Raw genomic sequence first — 26,931 nt, 5'->3', positions numbered from 1 at the left:
ACCTAAAAAATTATTATCCTTCACCACAGAAATTTAATGCAATCCTAAAATCATAAATTTACTAACAATTATTTTTGTAATGGGGTTTATATTCAGAAGGAATAAATATCTGTCACTTACCAAAAGACTGTTCTGAGAGCTCAAAAAGTATAATGCCATAATAAATCATTCATATATGAAGGTCTCTTGTTTAGATGCTACCACAGTTTATGTTAAACAGAAAGGCAGCACCACATTTCTTACTCTTGTAAAGGAGGAAAGCCTTTTAAAAAACTCTTTGAAGAAGTTTCAGTAGATATGTTCAGAGTCAAACACAGCAGCACTTTATTAACAAGGACAGAGCAATATGATCACAAGGAAATACTCATAAGTCTAAACTGAATGCTATCTTGGGCAGCATAAAAGGAATACTAACAAGTGTAGGCATCCCAGTGTGTCTGTCTCACACCTGTTCAATGGGAAGGTGACTCATAAGCCAGGCAAGAACAGAGCGACACTGATACCACACACTGACTACAATACTTCATTACTTTGAGAAGCGTAGTGAATGGTCATACCCCCAACTAGAAAGAGGAATCATTTGAGACCTATCAGTTGGGCCAACAGTTCTGTTAAGCTTTAATACTGCCTACTCCTGAACTCTGGTATTAACCTCCTCTCTATGTAGGAAGTCAATGTTCATGCTCTTGATAGGGGCTGTTTAAATCTTTCTGATTTCTGTCAAATCCATCTGACCTCAGAGCACTGGGTCTAAGAGTCAACTTCTTGCAACATTGATGTCTTTCCCTTGAGATCTTTAATAGTGCTAAATCAGCATAATGTTATCATAATTTGAAAATGACATGGGGGCACAAAAAAGTCCTAATTTATATACATGTGTATATATGTATATACATACACATACTTTTCATTACTATATATATATATATATATATATATATATATATATATATATATATATATAGCATCCCATATTCCAGTATCACATGGCAGAGAATTTACAGTCAGAATAATCAAGACATTTAATTTAGTTTTCCTGTGGCCACTCATGTAGTGAACTGAAAAATACCAGTGTATTAATAAGATCCCTTTTTATTACATGCTATTTCTAAGTAGATATTTGGAATGGTCAGAAGACTCCACTTTCAGTCTCCTAAGGCCTCCTAAGACATAATTTAAAGTGGGACTTGATAGAACAAATATCTTTGCACTCTAGTTGAAACAGAAGTAGTTTCTGTTTATATCCTAGGAAACCTTGGATAACATGCCTTGTTTGTGAAATTGAAAAAAACAGCAGATCAGCACACAAAGAGAAAGGATGCAACAGATATCAAAGTGGGTAAATGCCCAACTATTCTGACTCCTCCTCATCTGTGCAAAGCAAGGTGGTACAAGTAGGCCAAGTCTGACTGGGCAGAGTTTGAGGAAGATGCTTTTCCGTTTGATGAACAAGAAAATAATTTTATGAAAATGTGGGGATGGGAGAGGGAGCAGCTCTGTGCTTCTTGCTGTGTTACCTTTATTATGTTCCCAGTGTCACTGAGACTAGTTTAAAAATAGCCTACAAAAAGAATGTTCTAATCACCAGCCACCTTTTCCACCTTTCTTCTTTTTCTGTTGCTGTTTCTTTTTTGTTGCTGGAGCCCCTGCAGGTTTCTGGTGTCTTGGGGGTATGATATTACTTGTAGATGTAGATGCTGTTGCTGCGCTGCCAGGTCGTGGGGAGGTGGGTGGGCTGCTCACAGTTTTACTGGCATCCCTGAAATCATCAGATCAGGAAAGTGTTGGTCATTCATATATTCAACAAAGGAAAAGGCTATAAAAATGTATGTACATGGATTTCACCTCTCACAATCTCCCACACACATTTTCTTTTTCTTCCTTTCTTTCTTTTTTGGCCGCGCCACATGGCATGCGGGATCTTGGTTCCCCGATCAGGGTTGGCACATGTGATCTTGGTTCCCAGACCAGGGATGGAACCCGTGCCCCCTGCAGTGCCTCTGAGCTCGGAGTCTTAACCACTGGACTGCGCGGAAGTTCCCACACACATTTTCTTTTAAGGTGCGTTCCCCAACTCCCTATCCATTTTTCTTTTGAATAAAATTTTTACTGCGTTATAATTTTTAAAAATGTAATTGATGGTACATGTCAATTTTTAGAAAGCTTAGAAAATAAAGAAAAAAACCTTTTAACGACCTATAATCCTTCCATGTAGAAATAACTGATTTAGTAACATTTTAAATTCTGCTTTCTAGTCAAATTATTTATTTATATCTGTTTCTCTAGATATTTAGTTAGTTGAATTACTCAGTGTATATAGTTTCCTTTTGAAGGTACTGTAATCCTAACATCTGCAATACAATCTTACAATTCTAGTATTTACAATACAACCAAGCCAGAAACAGCATGTTTTCTTTCCTTTACATAAGCATATTACAAAACATTTATTAAAGATATCTGACTATACTTCTCATACTATAAACATAACTCAAAAATTCTTAATGATGACCCTGAGTCAATCTCAGAAAGAAGCAACCTATGCCCTGAGGACTGGGAAGCAATGACTTACAATTCAGATGAAGCTCCTACAGTTGCTCCCTGGGTCCCTTTTCCAATCTGATCCTTCTTTTTACCCTTCTTTCTTCCTCGGTAGTAAGAACGTTCACGCATTGGTAGCCATCTTTCTGGATCTGGGGTCACTTTTGGGTCATAATTTTTAGGCAGTTTTCCTGTTTAACAATTAATTGATAAAGAAATGAGAGATCTGTCCATAATGTTTTCGAGATAGTTTGTTTAAACACTGTGTCCAAACCTGGGAATAAATAACATTAAAACTGAAATAAACTTATCTGAGCAAGTTTTATTTGTATAATCTAGCAGCGGAAAAAGGACTTATTTCTAAGCATGACACAAAATTCAGAAGGCATAAAAAGATTTCATAGATGTATCTGTATAAAAAAGTTTAAATTTTCATTTGGTAAAAGATAATTTTTAAGAGAAATAACAAAACAAGAAAACATTTGCGTACTATGTAACAGAGCGAATTAACATTCTTAATATAGAATGAGTTCTTGATAATCAGTAGGTAAATCATGTAAAGAAAATGGGCATAGCTGTAATTAGAGTAAGCCAAGAGAAATAAAAGTCATTAACTATGTGAAAAGATGCATGACCTCACTAATTAAAAATAATAAGGATAGGCAAGTTCCCTGGTGGCCTAGTGGTTAGGATTCCAGGCTTTCACTGCCGTGGCCTGGGTTCAATCCTTGGTCAGGGAACTGAGATCCCATAAGCTGTGCAGCGTGGCCCCCCCCCACCAAAAAAAAAATTAAAGGATAAAAAATTCTATATTAAAAAGTGTAATATGCAGTGTTTGTGAGATAGTGGGCAACTCTCAAACACTATGGCAGAAGTATATACTAGTATAGCCTCTGTAGAAAGCAAATAATTGGCAGTACCAGTCAAAATTTATACTTTTAGAAATTTATCTTGCAGAAACTCCTAAGTCACAAAGCTATATATGTGTTAAGAATACTCTCTGTGATATTCTTGAAAACAGCAAATTAACTTAAATGTCTATCAATAAGAGAATGATTAAATATAGTATCCTCACACTATAGCAAGCTATAAAACTGAGTTAAAAAATGAAATACATCTATATTTAATAATTTGGAAAAATGTCTGCACAATATAGTCTAAAGTAGAAGATTAAAACAAATTATCCTGATTTGTTTATATCAGTTTTGTAAAAATATTAATTGAGCATGTAAATGTGTATGTGTTTATATATACAAAAAAAGTGAAGTAATTATCTCTGGGAGAATGAATTTGGGGTAGGGAATTTTCCATTCTTTATGCCATTCTATAATGACAGAAGTCTCTTACCTTTATTTTGTTTTTATAATGAACATATCTCTTGTAAATTAAAAAAAATACTCATCTGGAAACCACAAAAACAGAGAAACTGAAACTGGAGATTACTGATATCTACAGTTATCAGCTATTTCCTGGCAGTATTACTAATAAATAAAACAACATGAAACAAATACTTTAGTTTTTACCAATTTCCAAGTACAGTGATAAAAGTGAAGAACTAGTAAGACTTGTAGGTAAAGACAGTGGAGTGAATGCAACACTGGCTTCTGCACTATCCAAAACTCCACTAAAATGTAATAAACCCATTAAAAGGAAAAATAGTAGAAAAGATATTTTCAGTAAAATTCTAGAAGCTGGAAAACAGATGGAGGGGTGGTAATAAATTTAGCAGATTTGGGAAACCTGAATCCTTGATTTTGCAGTAAGCAAAATCAAGAAGCAAACTGATTTCTACCACAGATTTCCCAAAGACTCAGGAACAGGTAGGTGGCTCCAGGGATATCCTCTGACTAGTTGAAGCCAAGCATGGTAATTCCACCCTCTCTTGCCATGGATTAAAATAAGTAAGCCAGTCAATGCATGACATTCCTCTGGTTAATGGTTCAGGGCTGGACACTGACCTATACTGGCCCAATCAGGTTAATGGGCTTTCCCATTAATGGGCTTGCCAAATGCAGAGGCTCTCTTTACATCCTGCTGGATATAAATAACAAGTATATGGCTCTGTTTCCAACAAACATCTGATTACTCTAGTGGGATTCATTTTTGTGTACAGAACAAAGAGATACAACTACTGGATAAACTAACCCTGATATAACCTTCCTCTACACTGCCAGTTTCATAAACAGTAAATTTTCTTAAGCCAGTTTCACAGAGTTCTATGGTACTTGTAGCCAAAAGCACTCTAATGTAGAAGAGCTTACTGTTGCCAGGCACTGTTCTAAGAGCTTTACATGTAGTATCTTATTTAATCCTATGAGGTACATACTATCATATTCCATCTTACAAATGAAAAACTCAGGAAGGTATGTTAACCTGTTCACAGTCACAGTGACAAAGAGCAATGTTACTAGAGCAACAATTTGAATTCAGGCACTCGTAAACTTCAGAATTGCACTCTTTAAAGTTATAAATTTAAGTAAATGTTAGCTATAGTCAAGACAAAACTCAGTTTCAAAGATATGAGAGTTTATGTCTGAAGATTTCTATGTAAGGCCAAACTCAAGCTTTTACCTTATAGAAAGAAATCTAAAGATTAAAAAAAAAAGCCTTACCCTTCTTTTTTTTCTTCTTTTTTTTCAAATCTCCCTGTCTACAAAGAGAAGAAAAATCATTATCATCATTGTGATAAAATATTTATAGAGCATTAAGCATGTGCAAAAGAGTGAGCTGGGTACTTTGTCATAAAGGTGTTTAAGATTTGGCGTCACCTCACCAAAGCTAATAAACCAGTTGGTTTATTAATTTAATCAAATTTAGTCAAGCTTCAAACACCATTACTTTTTGGAAGGTACTTTAGAAAAGAGGGGTGACAACTGTTTTCAGAAAATAGATACCATTTACACTGGCACATATTAAGTCTATGTAAAAAGGTAAGAAATCTGTACAAGCATAAAAATCTATAGTTCTATGCTAAGTTACCTTATATTTGGCAAAACTAGAAAACAGATAATTTAAACTCTTTGCCAGAAGAACATGTAAAGGTATCATACATGCAAAGAATATTTCTGGGAGGATATGCAAGACAAGTAACATTGGCTGTGGCCTTGGGTGGGAAGAGGGCAGACAGGGGTGGGAGGAAGACTGTACGTTTTTGATCTTTCAGGCTTTGAACCCTGTGAGTTTACTGAATTTTTTAAGTAAGTAAAATCTTTATTAAGTACACTGACAAAAAATAAATAAAGGTATTTAAAGAGCATAAAAAGTCAGGGGAATACTTCAAAATAACTATTAAGTACTCTGACAGCTATACTCTGACAGCTACAGTAGAAAAGAGGAAGACATTAAAAAAATCCCTCTGGATACACTCATGTGATATACCTCTACGGGAACTATGAAACAGTGAACCAAAAAGATAAGACAGCAACAATGTCTGCCCAAATTTCATTCTACCAAGTCATTCAATTGTGAAAGTTCTTTTAGGGTACCCTGAAGAATAAGAAATGCAACATACAGCATCTTACTTTAGAGCTTCATCTCTCACTCAGACTATGCAACAGTCTTCTGAATTGTCTCCCTACAAATCATACTACACAGCCATATCTGCAATTTCCTAAGACTCTCTGCCATTTCTTACTTCTTTGCCTTTGCTCACATTTTGCCCATCTCATCCTCATCTTCCTCCAGAGTCAACACAGTCACCTCCTCCATGAAGCCTCTCCTAACCTCCCACCGTCCCCAGGAAGGACTGACTATTCGCTCTGGTGTACTCCTCTATGCTTGCACAATCACAGCACGTGCAACCTTTATTTCAATTACTGCTTAAGTATATTTCCTTCTGTTAGACTGAAGTTCTTTTCAGCAATGATTTACTTTCGTCACCAACATAGTGTTTAACTTCAAAAGAAACTACACCTTTTTATGTGTCCAAAAGTCAACATAAAATGAAAGACATTAATAATGCCTAATGAAAATACTGTGCTGAAACTGAGAAGCTTTAAAGTCAATGTACATCTTAATAATTGTCTAATGGAAAAGATAAAGACGATTAAAGGATTAGAAAAGAACTGTATGTTCTTACTAATTACCCAACCCTGTTTTGGAAAAGGTAAAAAAATCCTGAAAATATTTAAATACACATTGTATGAAAATCTCCTAAGACCTGGCTTTAATTCATTACTTTGGCGTTCTTGATAAGGCTTGAAATTGGGATCATGATAAAATGAAAATTGCAACAATGCAATATCTCTGAGACTGTAATTTCTTATTTAACTTTTAAAAATCTATTATGAGGATGGTAATACCTTTTTAACAAACACAGAGTTCATAATGAAGTCAATCATATACTGTTGCTGATATATATATTTTTTTAATTATGAAAAATCAGATTTCAAAAGTCATTCAAAAAAAAGAGAAAACTGAAAAATTATGAAAGTCACAAAACTGGGGAAGTGCTATATCTCTTCCATTCTCTATTCATCCTGAGTGAAAAACAGAATCTTAAAACAGTTTATTTAGTAGGCCTCTGCTATTTTTGAGATGACAATGTACGAGAACAAGAAAAGAATTGGAATTTGACTTCTTGTAAGTTATTGAAGCTGGCTAACTTTCCTCCAAATCAGCAAAATAAACCTTATCTGAAATTTGGTCTAGAATTCTAAATGATGTACTAAATGTACATCAATATCTCACAGGTAAATAAAGTAAGACACATCCAGCCTATGGAATACTATGCATAAAAAGAATAAAATATGTCTACATTGAGAATATGGAAAAATCTCTAAGACTTATTAAAATGAAAGAAAATTCGAAGACAGTTAAATACAATATAATCCCATTTCTATAAAAAAAATCTAATCTAAGGAAAGTATTTCTACATCAGCTCTGTGTGCAAACACAAAGAAAAAGATCTGGAAGTAAACACACTAAATTAGTATCAGAGGTAAATTGTGGGTGGGGAGGAGGAGGGGAAACAAGGACAAAAAGCTGGGCACAACACAAGAGAAGGGAAAAGAAACAAAGTGGACTTAAACTTTATTCACATAGAATTTTTACAAGAGTGCATTTTTTATTCCTTATATAACTTAAAATCAGCATTAGTGAATGTTACAATGAAAAACATTACCCTTGCTCCTTTGGTTGACTATCTCCAGCAACTTTTCCACCCTTCTTCCGAATGTACGTAGCACCAGGAGAATTTTCAAGAGCCTCAACATCTACTTTTAGAGACATACTATCTGACGAAGGCAAGTGTTTACTAAGGCTGGGATAGAACAAGAGTTCAGGAACACAATATATATACATATATATGTTTGGATCTATCACTGTATTTTTCAGGCACATTGATCAATAAATTCTCATTTTTGCTTTTACTAGTTAGAGGAGGGGTTTTGTTTGTTGAAATTTATAACAAAAAAGCCCTGGTCAAAACAGGTAAGGGAAGGGATTTATTGCACTACTTGGGAGCTGTCTAGAACAATCAAAAGGATACGCTTTTGCCTTCTCAGGATCTACAAGTGAGTAAGCAGAAATAAGCTGTGCCAGGGTGTGAATATCTTTTGGATTTTGTCTAAAAGAAGAAATAAGAAAGTCACTAAACAGTTTATAAAACTGGAGAAAGTAACATAAACAAGCAAAATAACTCCCTCATATCAAATAAAACTTGGATTTCTGCACCTCCACCTTTCAGAGCTTACTTCCATAGCTGTTCTAGGTCACTAATTGCCTCCTTCTTCCGTCCATATTTGAGTTTGAAGTTTGCAGCTTCTCTTATCAAGGACAAATGAGCAGGAGATTTGGGCTATAGATTCAATAAAGAAAGAAAAAAAGTTTTAAGCTAAATATCTAGCAAGTCAATGAAGTTATATTCATTATATCTTTAAAATGGACCTACCCATTAGATTTCTCATCTTAAGTTTTACTGAATGCACGAAACAACAAAAAGAAATTCACACACACACACACACACACACACACACACACAGAGGGAAAGACAAATTAGTACAAGTGAAGACCAATTTATGAATTTGGTATACAACCCATCTCTATTTAGATTGTCTTGTCTACAACTAGAAATATTGCATAACCAAATCTTAAAGTTACGTCACTATCGTTCTCAAACATTAATTTGACACAATACTTCCTAGAACACTGATATCTCTTCACTGCTAATAGTGCTAACAGTATTAATGCCCCCTGTGTGTATGTATATCTATAAGTTGGATAATGCCTATGCAAAGACCCATACTGGAAAAAACGAAGATGTTCCTATTAGATAGAGATACACAATTATTCTACGTACTGCTGTTGTACCAAGTACTACCATCCATGGGCTCTCTAGCCACTAAAGATGAGCTGTCTTATACACAAGCACGTACAATTAATATTCTTATTTCTTGAGATTACACACACAAACACACATACATACACTCAGGAAGGAGCTTCAGAAAATATAACTGAGCTTTTTTTTTTTGGTAGCCATTTCTTTCTTCTAATAACATTATCTGGATCTGGTATACATAAAAACTGAGTGACAGTCTAACAGCATTCCATTTTTTAAACAGTGAATTGAAATGTTTCAATTCTTAATTTTGAGTTCACTGCTGCAGCTTTTTATTCTTATGCAAAAATGTACCCTCATAACATTTTACTCCATCTTTTTACCTGACGGTTTTGATACCACTGGATAGCTTGTGTGAAGACCTCAATGGCACTGTCAATATCTTCCTCATGGCTGTACATTGTCACTAATGCAGACACCTACCCAGCCAAAGGTATAAATTAGTGAACAGAATTCCTCCTCTCTCAGAATAAACTTTTTGAAAATGAATAAAGTTAAAGAAACAGCAAATAAAGGTTGCTAGGCTCTGTACTAGTACCTAATTCATCATAAAAATTGCTAATGCATAACTAGAAATACCATGAACAACAATGGTGTTTTCCAAACACAAAGGTGATTATCTGTAAAAAAAAATACCTCCCCTAAAGCTCATTCACAAATGGTTTGTTACCAGTACACAACAAGGTAAATACAGAAGTTGAGAAGAAGCACTTAGAAAATTAGTTTATATGATCACTGAGGTACACACACTAGAGAGGCTAAACTTGCATGTGGCCTCCACTACATGAAGCCAATGAAAGCTTGCCTAGTGTGCTGGAGGGACAGCAAAGAGGGCCATGTAACTGGAGTGGAGTGACAGGGGGAGGAGCCATAGGCAGATGAGGACAAAAAGGAAACAGAAACAAAAAGCCAGATCATTGAGAAAAATCAATAAAATTAACAAACCTCTGGCTAGACTAATTAGAAAAAAAAGATAATAGGAACAAAATGTCCTACAGATATTAAAAGGATAAACAGGGAATATCTGAACAACTTTCATGCCAATAAATCCAACAACCTAGATGAAACATTATTGTTAGCCAGATATTATATTTGATTCTAACATAATCACAGCCCAGTCTTAAAGTATGATTCTTCAAAAGAGAAAACACTACCATAATACTATTATACATTTATTGAGTGCCATTTGTAAACAAGCTGTGTTGGAAAATGAAACAGTCCCTGTACAATAAATGTACATACCACCACTACAGAATGTTTTTACTTCGAAACAGATGTGCTCACAGCTATATTAGTGATCTAAACCTGTGATGCTTGAATAATCAGAGAACTAAAAACTAAATTCGTAGGCCATTATTACCAAATTGTTTTAACTCAAAGAAATCACACTGAAGACATGATAAAATAATAGGCTAAGAAATTCCCTATATATGTCTTAGGATATTTAAGGTTGGCTTTCAAGTGGTAATATAAGGCCTAAACAGTTCCTGACACATTTGACTAAATAATAAATCAATGCAAAGCAGAGCATAAAATGTAATGAAATTTACACCAGAAAGCTATTATTTTAACTACAACTTCTACATTTTGAATAAAGAAATAAGCAGAAATTAAAGTGAAAACAAATATCAGACATACCAATGACTATTAATTCCATTACTTTTTCAGTCTTAAAATATTTTAGTTATAAACTCACCATGCCTGGTTTATGCTTTAACTGCTCTATGCTTCTCAATATCAAACATGCTTTGGAAATATTACCTTAATAGAATAAAAACAAAATCAGCATCACATTGAAGAAAGCATCTCACGGAGGAAAAAAAAGATAAAAAATTTAAGAGTCATATTTTGTAACATCTCTAAACACTCAAGCTTTGGGACCTTGGGAATAATGTATTCTATTTATTCATTTTACAAACAAAGGAAATTAAATCCTAAAGAAACAATATATCTTGCTTATGCCCACAAAGTTAATGGCAGAGCTGCTACCAGAAAAAAAGTCTCCCAGCTCCCAATCCGTTGAGTTCTATTTCTCCCTTTTCAGAGTGTAACTTAAAAGGTAGGAGTCCTTCCCTAAAGGCCTTGAAATTGTTACTGTAGATATGAGTGCAATGGATAGTTTCCTACAATGTTAAAGTCTGATTTTCTACTCATTGCAAACCTCAATTGCAAACCTACTCAACAAACCTTCCAAAGTCTTTAAAAACAAAACAATAACCATGTAACAGACTCATTCTCAGTAATATTAGTATGATAAATAATCCTCACAAAAATAAACTGAAAACTGGATGAGAAAAGAAGATACAGAGGAAAGCAAGAAAAAGAAGAAAGAGAGGTGGGAAAAGGAAAAAGAAACAAAGGAGGAAGATAAGAAATGTGAGAATAGGGTAGCTATCAGGTCTCAACCTGATTTTCATTACTACCCCACTGAGGTGCCTTTTTAGACATTGTTTTTTCCTAATTGCCAACTCCTCTCCCCTCTACCCATGAACTTTTCATTTTAGCCATCACAATATCTAAGATTTTTTTCAATCCTGTGCACCAAACCAATTATCACCTCCACTGAGAATGTATGGTCTACACCAGAGTTGTCTGATGGAACTTTCTGTGATGATGGAAACAGCCTCTATCTATGCTGTCCAACTACACACATGTGGCAATGAAACTTCTGAAATGTAGCCAGCACAACTGAGGAACTGAATTTTAAATTTAGTTTAATTTTGGGACTTCCCTAGTGGTCCAATGGTAAGAAATCCACCTTGCAATGCAGGGGACGCGGGTTCTATCCCTGGTCAGGGAACTAAGATCCCATATGCCGCAGGGCATCTAAGCCCACGCGCCACAACTACTGAGCTTGCGCACCTCATCTGGAGAGCCTGCGTGCTGGAAACTACAGAGCCCACACCCTCTGGAACCCGCATGCCGCAACTCAGAGCCCACATGCATTGGAGCCTGTGTGCCACAACTAAATGAGAGAAAAAACCTTCACACCACAACTAAAGAGAAGCCTGTGTACCACAGCAAAGAGCCTGTGCACTGCAATGAAGGATCCCACATGCTGCAACTAAGACCCAACACAGCCAAAAAATAAATAAATTAATAAAATAAATAAATCTTTAAAAAAATAAATTCTGTTTAATTTTAATTTAAACTTAGAATAGCTACATATGGATAGTGGCTACCAGACAGGGACAACACAGCTCTAGATACTCAACACTGGTTCAAAATTATAAACAAAAAACTGTCAGTTCTCTGTAAGATTCAAAAACACAAGTTCTCATTAAACTTCCTTGCCTCTTCTCTACCAAAGATATGGGTTATAGAGTATAAATTAAGAATAAAGGGCTAAGAAAATTTGAAAACTAGGAAGCAAAGTAACTCTTAATTCATGCAAATACTACCAAGTGACAGATATAAGCATTTCTACACATGACGTACACAGGAAATTCAAGTATAGAACAGAGGAATTCTATGCTTCTACAGACTTTCAAAGCATGGATTGAGAAACATTCTAACAATTTAGGAATTAACCCAAGAAAAGGCCTCCTAACATTACTAAATATGTTGGAGTTCACACAATCTAGCTTCATATTTGAAACAGCATTATGCTTCACTATTATGCAAAAATTTTTAAAAATCACATAGTCCACAACTATTTCAGAATCATTCCAATCATATGTTTCCATTAACAGGGTTATTTTAATCATAATGAAATAATCATGACTACCTTGGGAAATTTTCAGCTGTGCCATGGTCAGCTTAATTTCAGCAGCGTTTTCTGGATGCTGATCTGCAAATTCCTAGAATTTTTTTAGTTGGGAAAAAAAATCACATTTACACAACTAAGCGCACATATTCTAATTACTTATTTCAGCCTCATTAAATTTTTTTTTAAATTAATTAATTAATTAATTAATTGATGACTACATTGGGTCTTTGTTGCTGTGCGCGGGCTCTCTCCAGTTGAGGCGAGCGGGGGCTACTCTTCCCTGCGGTGCACGGGCCTCTCACTGCGGTGGCCTCTCCTGCCGCGGAGCACGGGCTCTAGGCACGCGGGCCTCAGCAGTTGTGGCACGTGGGCTCAGCAGTTGTGGCCTGCAGGCTCTAGAGCGCAGGCTCAGCAGTTGTGGCACACGGGCTTAGCTGCTCCACAGCATGTGGGATCTTCCCGGACCAGGGCTCGAACCCATGTCCCTGCATTGGCAGGTGGATTCTTAACCACTGCGCCACCAGCGAAGTCCCCTCATTAAATTTTAAATCCAGTTTTGAAACATTAAACTTCTGGTTTCAGGTCAAAATTTTAAATTTGGAAAAATTTTATTTGACATCCACTTTGCTTAAAATTGTGCTCTGAGGGCTTCCCTGGTGGCGCAATGGTTGAGAGTCTGCCTGCCGATGCAGGGGATATGGGTTCGTGCCCTGGTCCGGGAAGATCCCACATGCTGTGGAGTGGCTGGGCCTGTAAGCCATGACTGCTGAGCCTGCGCGTCCGGAGCCTGTGCTCTGCAATGGGAGAGATCACAACAGTGAGAGGCCCGCATACCGCAAAAAAAAAAAAAATTGTGCTCTGAAAGAAACTGCAATAATGTCAAGTCTCTAGGAAGTCACCAGTAGAGAAACAATAATTAAAATTACTACATAGATTTTTCTTTTTTTTTAAAGACAGATACTCAGAAAAAAAAAAGACGACTCCTTACTGAGGATCCCTGCTTGGCAACTTTGCCCCTCAGGATGGTCCTAATTTTATGCTGTCCAACTTTCCAACGTAGTCTACTCTCAGGAAATTCGAATGTGATTTAATGTTTGGTTTAGCTTAATTAAAAACCAAGTCAGTATCTCTGTAATTGTTTGAGGTTTTGGATTGGGACTTACTAGAAAATACATTATTGAAAAAGGGGCTAAGCATGTTCTGGTATTTTAAGTCTAAAACAAACCGTTAACTAGTGTTACATCAATCTCCAAATGAAAAGCATTCTTCGGAGTTTACAGCAAACATTTACTAATGCAAATTTATATAAAACAAAGCTGCGGCCCAAGAATTAACTAAAGTGACACTCTGGCATGTGTATAGTGGTATATTACCTATTAGTTTTCCCATGAAATTTACAAGCTTGTACATTATTTTAATAATGAAAATAAAACAAGGCTACAACTACCTGACATCTCATTAAAAATGCAAGTAATTGTTTTACCTGAAGCAACTCTATTGCTTTTGTGTGCTGCTTTTCACGGCAGAGCTGGGCAGCTTGGATTAACACAGGAAGGAGATGCTCAGGACTTTGGGACTGTAAACTGGCAGATATTTTGCGACACTGTTCTGCCTAGAAGACAGTATTTCCCCCCCCACAAAAACAAGCCGGTTAATTAAATCAAACATTAAGTGAATGACCAAAAAGAAAAAAGGATGGGGAGGTGGAAGGAAACCAGCTGAAACAAAATAGTAAGTGAAGAACTACCTAGGGTAAGAGAGGTGGTTTACAGTACCCTCAAGTTTTTCCTGAAAGAAAAAGATTTCCATTTACTGAATGTAAGCTATGAGTTCTTAAAGCATTTAGGAAAGAATAAGTCCTAAACATTCATTTGGATGCTTAAATTGCAGAATTTTGTTTAAAAAAACCCAGAACACATCAAGTGTCAGCCTTTGCTTCAAAGCAACAAAACGTATAGGTATTTCTTGCTACAGTATTTAGGAACAACTTGACTCAGTTCTAAATAATGAAAATGTTACTGCCTCTCAGTCCCCCACTGAAAACCTCTGCTCTAGAAGAGTACAAAATCATAATTTAATTAGAATTTACACATATTGGAGTTAGAACTGCCCTTCTTATTTATAACTTGATGTGATTATGCACAAACTAAAGAGACGGATCTTACATTTATAATCACGATCAGCATCTTTGATGATTTTTCCTTTAATTCAGAGAAATTAGAAATAAGGTTATGAGAGAATTTTCTCATTTACAGCCGTGAATAGTGTTTTCTTCTTAAAAGCCACCACTGTAGACCTTTACAAAGAACTGGGCAAATTACTTACTTAACAGATAAAATCTATGATACATGACCTTCTGAAGACTACATGAGTCTAAGACAAAATATAAGCAAAAATATAAACAGACTGGACTGATACACCCATTATGCCTCATGTGCCATACTCCAAAAGGTTTAGCCAGGGGAACCAGAGGTCTGTTGCCTACCTGGTTTGTGTACATAGCAAGTAAAGCTTTGTTAAATTCTATAGCTTGCAGTTGTTTCTTGGAAAGCTTAAACTCCACTCCTTCTGCATTGGTTAATTTCACCTTCTTCTTGGAGTCAAAGACATTTTGGTCCTGACAAAGAAAAGTTCATTCACCATTAACAGCAATCTCAGACTTCAACTCTTTTAACACTCCAAGGCCTTATTCCTCTTTCATTTTGTTATTTTATGTAAACACAACAAGAGAGCTTGGAAGATAATACACCTACCTGGCTGGGGTGCCTATGCTCCTAAGGTACATATAAATTTGGCTTGGTTTCTTGGTTTGGTTTTATCTTTCTACTATTAATTGCTTTCTTTAGCTTTTTGATGAAAAGTACAAAGGGACTGCACAAATCTTACAGTGGAAATTAGGACTACAACGATACCTAAATTTGTAATATCTACAAACTATCTTTAGAATTTAGATGACAAATGAGGAAAGTAACTTATTCCTCTCTGACATATTATCATACATAAGCAAATGGAATGGAATAAGAATGGAAGACAATTAAGTCACACTGCACCCTGAGAAGGATAAAAAGGGCATCTAAGTGTCTACTATGTGCACAGTATTCTAACTTTGTTAAATATTATTTGCAAATATGTGTTACCATTGTGCTTTTTAAACCATGTCTTCTACTAGTTTAAAGACTAAAAGGAGGCAAAGAAGAAATCTAAAATAAATTCTGCTTTTAACTGTGAAGCTCCAAACCAATGTGAAATTATTTTAAATGTACAGCAAGAAACTGGCTTTCATATAAATCAATCCTCAAGAAACCATATTTCTAGTTGGTACTCCTATGTCACTATTTTAGTACTTAAACTCACCATGCATGCCACTGCCAGACTTCTCTTAAACTTTACTACCATGACACTTATTAACATTTTTGATTTTTCAAGGTCTCCCACACCTTGGTTATTATTCAATGTAACCTTTTTTTTTTTCTTAACTAGCCAGCATGTATGTATCCTCATATCTTTTGCTCTCTCACTTTCCCTCCATAAGTCATTTGCTTATGCTGTTGCTTAACCTTCAAACCATATCCCTCCTTCAAGGCTCTATTCAAATTAGCCAACCCAGATCTTCCTTCACCAAACACTGTAGTTACAAGTATACAACAAGAAATTTAAATGTGCACAATTTTTTTCAACACTAGAATTTTTTATACTATGTAATGATTAAGACGACGTTTCATATTTATTTTTGCATTTCCTATTGCATCCAGCACCATACTGAATAAAAAATTAGAAATAAATGTTAACTGAAGAAAAATTCAGTGTATAAATACATTTAGATTGAGATATTTAGTACTTCACATACTCTCCTCCCCACAATTATATATCGGATAAAAACAATTTGTCCTCACTGGCATTTCAAATTGTTCATAAACATAGGCAGGTACATCTTGCTGCTAAGAGTCAAATGCCAGCATCAATTTTTGGAAACCTAAACCATGCCAATGCCCTACAACATCCTATATCTATTACCCCCTTAATGCCATTATCCTACATCTGAGAACCCTCTGAATTTCTGCTATAGGGGGAGAGAGATACCACACAGGCCTAAAAGGAGAGTGTATTGGAGTCAGAGACTAGAATCTGAATCCAAGTTCTACCTCTTAGTGGCTGTGATCTTATACAAATCACTTAACTCCTTTTAGCCTCAGATTACATTCCTATAAATTGGAGACATGTACTGCCACCTAAAAAGATAATTGTGAGGATGAAATAAGCTGGCACTTGGAAAATCACATAGCCTATCAAAAGAACCTAAATGTTACTTTTCTATTGACTTGAATTTCAAATTTGAACTTGAAATATCTTCCCATTAGAACAATGTTCCAAAAGGTGGTTAATTTGACTAGTACAGTACTCTTTAGGATTGTTTACATACGTGCTTGTAATAGTTTACACAGGGCTTGCGGGCGGGGTGGGGGGCAGAGAAAGAGAGAGAACCTGCCCATGCCTCCTCTCCCCCAAAATAAAAACCACTGGAAAGAGAAAAACTATATACGGAAAACTTGTATTCAGACTTACTAGATGAAGAAATCAAAGTCCAAACAACTTATTTCTCTAATAAGTATTCTCCATATAATGATAATAATGGGAAATAATATTATAATTATATTAATATTATAATTATATAGAATAATAACTTTAAAAAACAATGGGAAAAGGGTAAGATTTTTAAGTCCAGGGTATGTAACTACAAAATAGTTTTATTATTTGAATATACCTTGCAGAATCATTATGCGAGTTAAATAAAACTCTCCATTGTGATTTTGCTGCAACTGGACTCTGTCATGGAAAAACTTATCCTAGAACAAGGCTGGAGTAATATGCTTCCAGCAAAAAATAGTGTAAGAAAACCATGGATATTCCATACCTTGTTAATTGTAATGATGTTATTTGCAATCACAGCTAGCAGTGCTACATCTGTTGGTCTGCAAACAAAAAGCACCAGTCAAAAAGGAATAAACCTTTAAAAAGAAAACTCATACCCTATAAAAGACACTTCATTTTAATAACCCACTTACTTTAGTTTTATTATCTGATTGTAAAGTTGCAAAGCCTCCTCTGTATGACCCTGAAGCTGCATAATATAGGCCATCTGCCCGTGGATGATGGCCAGTTCTGCCTGTGGGTCTTCTTCAGTCCCATCCTAAGCAGAAAAAGAAATATTTTTTTTTCCTGTGAGTTCTCCAAATTGATCCACATATTAACCAAGTGATCCAAACATTCAGAAGATATATCATCCTAAAGAAGACATACAATTTTCAGGAATTTTCCTGTAAAGTCAGTTTGTTAAAATTTAGGAATAGCTACCAAAAGAGGGAAGCTTAAATGAGAATGGCAAAAAGACAAATTCTGGAAGGACATGGCGACAAGCTCAGGAATACCATTCACTGATCATTTTTATTCTCTAAAAAGTTAAGACTAAAAAAAAAAAAAATGTGAAAAACAGCATACAAGTTTAACTTTTTACAATACCCCTAAATTCTGGAAACAATTTTCTCATAAGAAACACATTTTCAAAATGCTTCACTCTTAATTCTAAAATAATTCTAATCCAAAGACTACAAAATTCTAACTAGTAACTATCACTGTACAAAGAACTTCAAAAGCTGAAACTAATTCTGTAATTAAAGTAGCAGCTCTCTTAACTGATACCCCAGATCAATCTGTATTTTCCATTCCTTTGGAGAGGTTGACTGATGCCCACGTAGAGAGAATGCTCAAGGCTAGGAGGCTGCTCTTTTTTGCCATACCAGGCGCTCCTACTCTCACCTGGTAAGCATATGTTGACCAGGTCAGACTTGTTTGTTTCCAATCCCATTAAGCCAGTTGTGTTTGATAAAGAAATGATAAAACTTAAGTATTGCAGTAAGACAAGAACTATGCATGAGAAAAGAGACTTGCTTCGATGAAAACTATGTTGAATGCTCAGAAATATTTGACAAAGGTTGAGTTCCTAAAGAAAATTACGATCTAATTAGGTATGAGCCAGAAAATGAAGAAAAAAAAAAAGGACTCTGTAATGAAACTAATTCACAACTGTCTTTAAAGTATTGTTATACTTAAGGAAAAAACCCTGGAGATCATGACTGTTGGATTATGTATAGTTTATGTAAGGAATATGCATGGAATTCCTATGAATAGGACCTTACTCAAAGACCTGAGCCCTACATCTAAAACAGGAGAATGAATTTATATGAATTTAAAATGAAATGCATAAGGCATATAAAATTTTGTATTGTCATTTCTCACCCTAAGAGAGTCCATCAAATAACTGGTCAAGAGGGTTTCTGTGATTCTTATCTAATGAATCAATATCATTTCAAAAAGTCAGTAAATACTACAGAGAAGGCTCCTATAAATTTATATTAGCAGAAGTGTAAAATCTGGGTTTAACCACAGTGGAATACTTACAGAGTCTTCTGATAATGAACGGCGGCAAAGATCTATAGGAGAAAATGGTTTTAAAATTAACATTGCTGGGTAACTCTCGTTTCTTTCATGTTCCAAAGAACAAGAACTAAATTCTTAGGGAGAAGATTTAAAATAATTTTAATAACAAGCAAATTTGGAATTTATCGTTAACATCAAATATATTACATAAATATTATCAATCCTTGATTACTCTAGCTCTTTGGCATTTTCTTTCACTTGCAATCCCTATGTTAAAAAAAATTTTTAAGGGAATTTAAAATATATAAATGTAACAAATGTTGATTGCAAAAAATCAATTATAGAAAAGTATAAAAATAAGGACAATAATCCTGTCACCCAAAGATAACCACTGTAGCATTTCAGCTATTTTTTTTAATGTAAATGCACAGCTACATTTTTAAATGAAAGTGGGACAGTCTACTATTCTGAAACTTCCCTTCCCCCATTTAATATACTGTGGACATCTTTAAGTTACAACACATTTACATCTACATTATTATTTTTAACATGATTATTGTTAATGACTGCATGGTAATCTATTCTGTCATTATAATAAAGTCTTCTAATAGGACAGAAACTCATGTTCCTAAATTTTTGTTCTTATGAACATCCCTTCAATTAAATTCAAATATATATATATATCTGTATGGATGTTATCTAATTATTCCCTTATTTCCTTAAATTTCTAAAAATGAAATTCTTAGATCAAAGGGCATGAAAATTTCAAAATCTGCTACAGCACCAAACTGCCCACTGCAAAGCCTCTACTACTTTTACATTCATACCTGCAATATATGAGGATGTCCTCCCATACCACAGTCAATACTGGGTATGATCCAGAAATTATCATTATTAAACATATTTTTCTCCTCATGATGCTCTAACCTCTGCCCTTATTTTAACCATCAATATTTAAGAATAAAACAGACCCCGTTTCACCATTTTTCCTTCCCACCATTCATCGCAGTCCCTACAACATCACTTTTATAGCTTCCAAGGGAAATGTAAGGAGAAGAAAGTCGAAATGTTTCAGGAGTTGAGACCAGACATAAGTTCTCTAATAAATTATTTTCTTTTTCACTTAAGAGCTTCAAAGCATGCAGATATTGTATATGGAAACATACTAAGTGGAGTTAAAATGTGCTTGAATAGTGTTATCAATGCATAAATGTGGCACACCATATTGTTACTATATTTGTGTACTTGTTTAATACCAATAATAATGATGATAATAATATTTACCGAATGCTTACTAACTCGGTTAATTTACATTTAACATTCACAGTAAGTTGTTCAAAAACCTACTCCTCAAAACTCAAACTTAAGGTTTGGTGTGGCTGAAAATGGACAAGTAGACTGGCTTAGGAATAACATAGTAACAGAGGAGAGACAACAGTCAAGAACCCAAGAGAAAGGCTAGATGGATTTTGAGAAATTTCCACTGCATCAATAATTTCCATTTAAAAACTTCCCAAAGTTTTTAACTTTTTAACTTTTGGAAATACTTTGCAAAGTTATATGCACATTACATTTACATATCATTTTAACAAACTTCCAACCTTCAGCTTTTTGCAGGATTTTCATTGCCTGGTTCAGCTGGCCTTGTCCTATCAGCGCACATGCAGCATTGTAGCACAGTTCGTGTGTACCTTCTTGGAGACCCAAGTTCTCCTGTCACAGAGAATACCAGTCAAACACTAGACAGGAATATTATGTCATGGCTGTGTAAGTACACAGAGATACTCACTGGAACCACTTTTTCCCAGTTACTTTGAGCTGCAACAACTGCTGAAAGGTTTGTTTTTCTCTCCTCATCATAATCATCTTGAGAGTTTCGGACAAGATCTCTATACACAGCCAGGCATTCATCATAGCGTTCTAATCGGTACAACTGAAGAGATAAATAGCAAGTAAAAATCAGAGAAGACAAATATTGTGTTACATCCCTAACACCATATAACCCCTTTTTTGGAACCACCATGTAAGAAACCTAACTCAGCATAACGTGGGCAATTAATTGTTTTTCCTTTACAATTTTTCAATTAGTTCTGTATGCTACTAATACTTCCCAAAAGTTACTTGCAATGAATCTCTACTATATTGCATATTTGTAGGCATGATTCAGTTAGAAAAGCCATTGTATTGACCCCCATCTTGAGGTGAGGTAAGTGCCTAAGTGGGTTGTGAAAGAAAACCATTCTGTAGAAATCAACCAATCTGACTTACAATCCCACAAGTTTACTAAGCCCCAGTAAACAGGAACAAAATTAGATGTTAACAAAAGGACTTACTATTTCCTAGTTCATTATACTGAATCTTCATTTCTCTTTTCCAGAAACCAACTATTGTATAGGGTAGTATCAAGTATACACAACATAATTCTTGCTTATTTCATTCAAGTTGTTCTTAAAGGGCGATAAGAACTGCCACTTGAGTCAATTAGTCTACATGTATGACAGAGATGGGTGCCCTTCATCAATATCAAAATGCTGGAATCTACCCTAAGCTAACCCAGTTTACATGAAAAGTTCTTTATAGACCTACAATCCATGAACTTGCCCAAATCTCTGTTAAACTCACACTACCTTTTGCGGACAATATATTCAATACATTATTTGCCCTAAACTGACATTTTAAAAAATTTTAAGAGGGTTTTGCTAGTTCTAATATAACATTTCTGTCCTCTTATCATAAATAACCCTATTTTACATTAGGCTTAATTGTATGTCTCAAATTTCTTTTAGAATAAGATATTTCCAGGGATTTCATGAACCATCTGAATTCATCCAAATTCTTATTCATCATGATTTTCTTTATTTTACATTTAGAATAAAATATCAGTTAAAAACTAAGAAGACTGTTTCAAAACTGTGTAAGTATATAAGCTTACTGGCCTTCATCTTTCCAACTAAAAAGTCCAAATTTCATAGGATAGTTCTTAATTTTCCAATTACCCTTAGGAAGTCATTTGTTCATAGAACACTATACATGCAATTGTTCATATGAAGATCAAGGAGAGGGAATATGTTCAAACCTCAAGCACTGGTTTGGTGGCAAGTTTTATGGAGCATCAGGATGGGCTGGGGTTCCTCATCCCTGCTCCTTGCTATAGGTAGAATCACGTTCATGCAGGACGACTGTCAAACAGGGATTTTAAGGCAGTAATTACCACTTGTCCATAAAGCTCCTTTAGTTTGTCTGTCTGCTGGTTGGCACTTTCTATTGTCTTCAAGGCATTCTCAATTCTGTTCAGCCTGTACTCACAGTATGCCTTCTCAAAGGAAAGAGAGTTACTGAAAAAGGAAAAACCAATGTCTGATTATTAGCTAACACTGCAGAGCACCCACTGTAAGCCAGACACTGCTCTAAGCACACTTGATACATATTATTTAATCCCCATTAACAACAGATGACAAAGGTTAGCGACTTGTCTAAAATCAGACAGCTCGTAAGTGGCAGAAAATATCACATCTATTTCCCTAGGCTCTCTTGCTTTCATGGATATTCTTATTAGAATTACTGGCCTTTGAAACGAATATATAAGAATGAAATCCTGAATTAGCTAAAAACTGTTTCAGATATAAAGACAATCTGAACATGTTTTAAATGGGTTGTTATAGAAGTTTCTTAAATCCATTTAAGAACCTATGATAAGCCATATAATGCTACTCTAACTTGTCAAGAAGCAAATAATTAGCAAAGAAAAAGTAACTAGAAATCTTAAAAGAACATAGAACTTGTAATCAAACAACTGGTAAACAGACAACTACAAAAACACTACTTACATACACAGACTTAAAAATTCATCTACATTAATGTCACATATGAAACATTTTGAAGTTTCAACCATAATCTGTGAGGAAAAATAAACATCAAGCAAATGGCAACATCCTTTATTCACCTAACAAAAGATTATTTGAAAATTTCCCTCTCTCACAAAATGGCCAAAAATCAAAACACTGAATTTTAGCATAAACATGTTTACTAGTAGAAAGCAGTGTCCCTTTTATTACCCTTTTATTTTTAATAAAGTTTAAAAATTTGTTTTTAATCTGTAATACATGCAGTTGGCCCAAGTAAAAAAAAACAAAAAGGTATACATTGAAAGGGTTTTACTCCCACTGTTATTCAAATCTACTCTGTTCCGCTCACCTCCTACAAGTAACTATTTTTATTCATTGTTTCTCCATCTATTGTTTGTCTTTGCATATACAAAAAAATACACATAGAAATTCTTATATCCTCCTTTTCTTATACAAAAGGAAGTATACAATATACTGTTCTGTACCTTATAAACATTAAACAATAAATATGCTGCAACCTTCATTTCAACACACATTTCTTTTGGGGCTTAGGCATAACAGTAAAGAAAAATGAAATTACAGTACCAATTCAGATTATAAGTTCACGTTTCATGAAATGATAAATTAAATAAATAAATGAAAAAGATTAAGAATAATAAAAAACTGCTATAGGGCTTCCCTGGTGGCACAGTGTTTAAGAATCCGCCTGCCAATGCAGGGGACACGGGTTCGAGCCCTGGTCCAGGAAGATCCCACATGCCTCGGAGCAACTAAGCCCGTGCACCACAACTACTGAGCCTGCGCTCTAGAGCCCGCGAGCCACAACTACTGAGCTCACGTGCCTAGAGCCCGTGCTCCACAACAAGACAAGCCACCTCAATGAGAAGCTGGTGCACTGCAACGAAGAGTAGCCCCTGCTCGCCGCAACTAGAGAAAGCCCACACGCAGCAACGAAGACCCAACGCAGCCAAAAATAAATAAATAAAAAAATAAAAAGTAGATTGAAAAAAACTGCTATATATTCTAAAGGCTGCTAAAGAACTCTGACACTGAAAGATCTTGGCCTAAAATCATACTCACCTAAACAATTCTCAAAGGAGGCAGGCACAGAGGTCAGGCTAAGACTGCCATACCATCCTAGAGGCCTCGACTAATACATCCCTACCCTGTATGTTCTGCCCTCTCTGCTCTTTTTTTTTAAATTAAACTTCTGCTGAGTTGTTCTCCCTATGTCCTCCAAGAAATCTTGCGACTCTTGTTTATGCCCCACATCCCTCCAGTTTCCCTTCTTAGTGGTTCAAAGGGAAGACAGCGTAAGGAAAAGGTTCCTTAAAGCAGAAAAGAACAAAAGTTACTATTGCTCTTTCCAGTTTCAGAAGCACCATTGGCAGGCAAAAGGAAAAAAGGGGAAGGAAAGTAAAAGGTCAAAAATCACTGAATAGTGGGGAAAAAAACACGGAAATGGTTATAGCTATGGTAAACATGCACAAACAACTAATTAAATCACTTACTTGGCAAACACTTTGGTGTGAGTATTGATGACATTCAAGGCTTCCTTGAAACTTCCATTCTGGATAAGGCACACAACTTTACAGTGTAGGGCAGTTACATCATCCTTGTTGATCTGCAGTACTAGACAGCAATTTTAGGAAAGCAATTTTTAAATCCATTCCCTTTCCACATTTCCCATCTCAGGAAGCTACATTTCCAATTTTACTGCAGCAGAAATGATTAGTCAAAACATTTTTTTAAATGACTGATCTTTATTTTTAAGTTAAGAAGTGACAATAAGGAGAGTTAAGTTAGACTTTCCAGTGAGATAGCTTCCCAAGATGCATGTACCAAAAAAGTAAAGTGAGATAAAGAAGCAAGAATGAAGTTGTTTTCTACTGCTTTTTCATCTTGCAATGCATGCTATATCCTACATATTTCATTACTTCACAGGGAAAGAAAAAAGTTCATATAAAACTTGGCAGCAAATGACTTAGGTTTGAGTACAAGCTTGTCACTAAATGCCTTGAGGTCTTGGACAAGTCATTTGATTGCCAAATCTCAACTTTCTGATCTGCAAAACGAGTATGAAAGCATTACCTATTTTACAAGGTTATTAAAAAAATTACATGAGAATATTTTGAAAAAAATCTATAAGCTGTAAAGTATACAAACACAATTTGTTTTGCTGGCAATATTTCCAAACACCATTCAAAATTTCCCTTTTCAGGGAATATAACTAAAGAGAAGTGCAAGGAAGGAGTCAGGTGGCCAAATTTCAATGCTAAACAGCTGTTCAGTGTCAAAATGACTAGGATCACTCCCCTTGCTCCTGGGCAACTACAGGAATTCAAATCTCAGTCTAAGAATCAGAGTAATTTCTATCAATTAAGAAAATATATATTGGAGGGCTTCCCTGGTGGTGCAGTGGTTGAGAGTCCGCCTGCCGATGCAGGGGACACGGGTTCGTGCCCCGTTCCGGGAAGATCCCACATGCCCCGGAGCGGCTGGGCCCGTGAGCCATGGCCGCTGGGCCTGCGCGTCCGGAGCCTGTGCTCTGCAACGGGAGAGGCCACAACGTGTACCGCAAAAAAAAAAAAAAAAAAAATATATATATATATATATTGGAGAACTGACAGCCCTTGCTGATTAAACAATTCCTGCACAGTACTTACTACATTGCTGATTAATATTGGTTGCAGGCCTAGCAAAGGCCAAAGTCAATTCAAAACAAGTTTAACAATCAAATAATTGTCATTAGTAGCTGTTTTCCTCAATGTCTGAAATCACCAAAAGTGCACTGTGGGCACAATCATTTCTTTTCACATTAACCCATCAATAGTTTGTTGAAAATTCACACTTGTATGTTACAGACATACCATGTATGTTATTACTTCTTTCAACAGTCAAACCCTGTCCTGGTAATTACATTTCCAAACCTAACAAATACAGGCAACACCTTCAATAAAGAATTTAGCATGACAGAGAGCATTAAAAAGCATGGCCGTATTACAGTTAGGCAGTAAAGGATAACAGAATATAATGAGTTGAACCTCACACCGAAGACAGTTCACTCAAAATGATCAGTTACCGGGCAAAAAACAGGATTAACATTTATCTTTGCAACGTTATTGCAAATGTTAGCGCTTTCACACACACATTTTCTGGTCTAAGGACGCTGGAGGGATTCTATCTGTGGGAATGACAGGCCTGACATCCAGATCCAGCCCTTCCCTCTACCCCGAGTCTGTACAGCTTCCACTTGTCAGCGCCAGCTTCCAAATTACGTGTCCCAGCCAGGTTCCTCCCCCCGCTGCGACCCAAAAGAAAAAGCTCCCTCAGCAATACTATCTTGATCACTCCGCTATAAGGAAAGCGAAAAGGAGGCAATGTGGAGTATTTGCGAAATAAGGCGTGAAAACAACGGAGTAAAATAAGAAAGCAGTTTGGAAGAGACGTCGGGAGCTGCGGTCTCTTTAAATCCTTCCCTCGCTTTCTGCTCTGGGGGGGGGGGAAGACGGAAGTACACGTGGCTCTAAGCTACCCAGGACACAGGGCTGGCCGTGGGGAGCTGAGGCACCGCGACCCGCGCCCACTGGGCGTTCGGGCCCTAGCAGCGGGCGGCTGGGGTCTCCCCTCCCGCTGTCTGCTCGGAGGTGGTCACGCGCCACGGAAGGAGGCTGCATCCTCCCACCTGCCCGGGCCCGCCCCCGCCCCGGCGCCCGCCGGGACACTTACTCTTGTTGACGGTTTTGAGAGCGCGCGTGAAGTCGCCGTTCTGGCCATAACGGTTCACTTCACTCCAGAGCGCAGGTACCGAAACCCCCCCACTGCCGCCGCTCGCCATCTTGGAGGAGAGGCGGGGCGACCTCTTGCCCCGGAAGAGGATCTCGGAGGTGCCTAAGAGGAGAAGGAAGCCGATGGTTGCTAAGCGTTTCGCAGTCGGAAGCGTCTTTAATAGTGAGTTGGCGTCAAAGGCCGCAGTCTTCACTCTCGTACCTAGAAATTTGCGAAGATTGAGTCGATACTCCTTTCTAGAAGCGGGTCTGGAGGAACGAGGCGTCGGATCCTGGGAA

General features: G+C 36.2%; 1 protein-coding gene across 1 annotated transcript; it reads right to left on the bottom strand.

Moving 5' to 3' along the window:
- Positions 1 to 300: 300 nt before the first annotated feature.
- On the bottom strand, positions 301 to 26,931 carry SRP72 (signal recognition particle 72). Its single transcript, XM_067736097.1, has 19 exons — positions 26,594 to 26,931; positions 24,376 to 24,496; positions 22,231 to 22,354; positions 20,809 to 20,952; positions 20,621 to 20,732; positions 19,041 to 19,072; positions 17,648 to 17,772; positions 17,497 to 17,554; positions 15,070 to 15,201; positions 14,068 to 14,196; positions 12,603 to 12,675; positions 10,572 to 10,636; positions 9,199 to 9,294; positions 8,232 to 8,335; positions 8,027 to 8,104; positions 7,661 to 7,798; positions 5,151 to 5,188; positions 2,570 to 2,729; positions 301 to 1,759 (listed from the first exon to the last, which is right to left on the bottom strand). The coding sequence occupies exons 1-19, from the start codon at positions 26,700 to 26,702 to the stop codon at positions 1,582 to 1,584; spliced, it is 2,016 nt and encodes a 671-aa protein (XP_067592198.1). The 5' UTR covers positions 26,703 to 26,931; the 3' UTR covers positions 301 to 1,581.

The sequence above is a fragment of the Pseudorca crassidens genome, chromosome 4 (assembly GCF_039906515.1).
Source record: "Pseudorca crassidens isolate mPseCra1 chromosome 4, mPseCra1.hap1, whole genome shotgun sequence".
Taxonomy (NCBI): domain Eukaryota; kingdom Metazoa; phylum Chordata; class Mammalia; order Artiodactyla; family Delphinidae; genus Pseudorca; species Pseudorca crassidens.
The sequence above is the reverse complement of the archived record's forward strand: the minus strand, read 5'-3'. Positions and strand labels throughout refer to the sequence as shown.

Coding starts and splice junctions, on each gene's coding strand:
- SRP72 (XM_067736097.1), bottom strand. CDS start 26,702: ATGGCGAGCGGCGGCAGTGGGGGGGTTTCGGTACCTGCGCTCTGGAGT. Junction 19,073..20,620: donor AATCCTGCAAAAAGCTGAAG/GTTGGAAGTTTG, acceptor TTTCTCCTATAG/ATCTTTGCCGCCGTTCATTA. Junction 17,555..17,647: donor AATCAGATAATAAAACTAAA/GTAAGTGGGTTA, acceptor TTTTGTTTGCAG/ACCAACAGATGTAGCACTGC.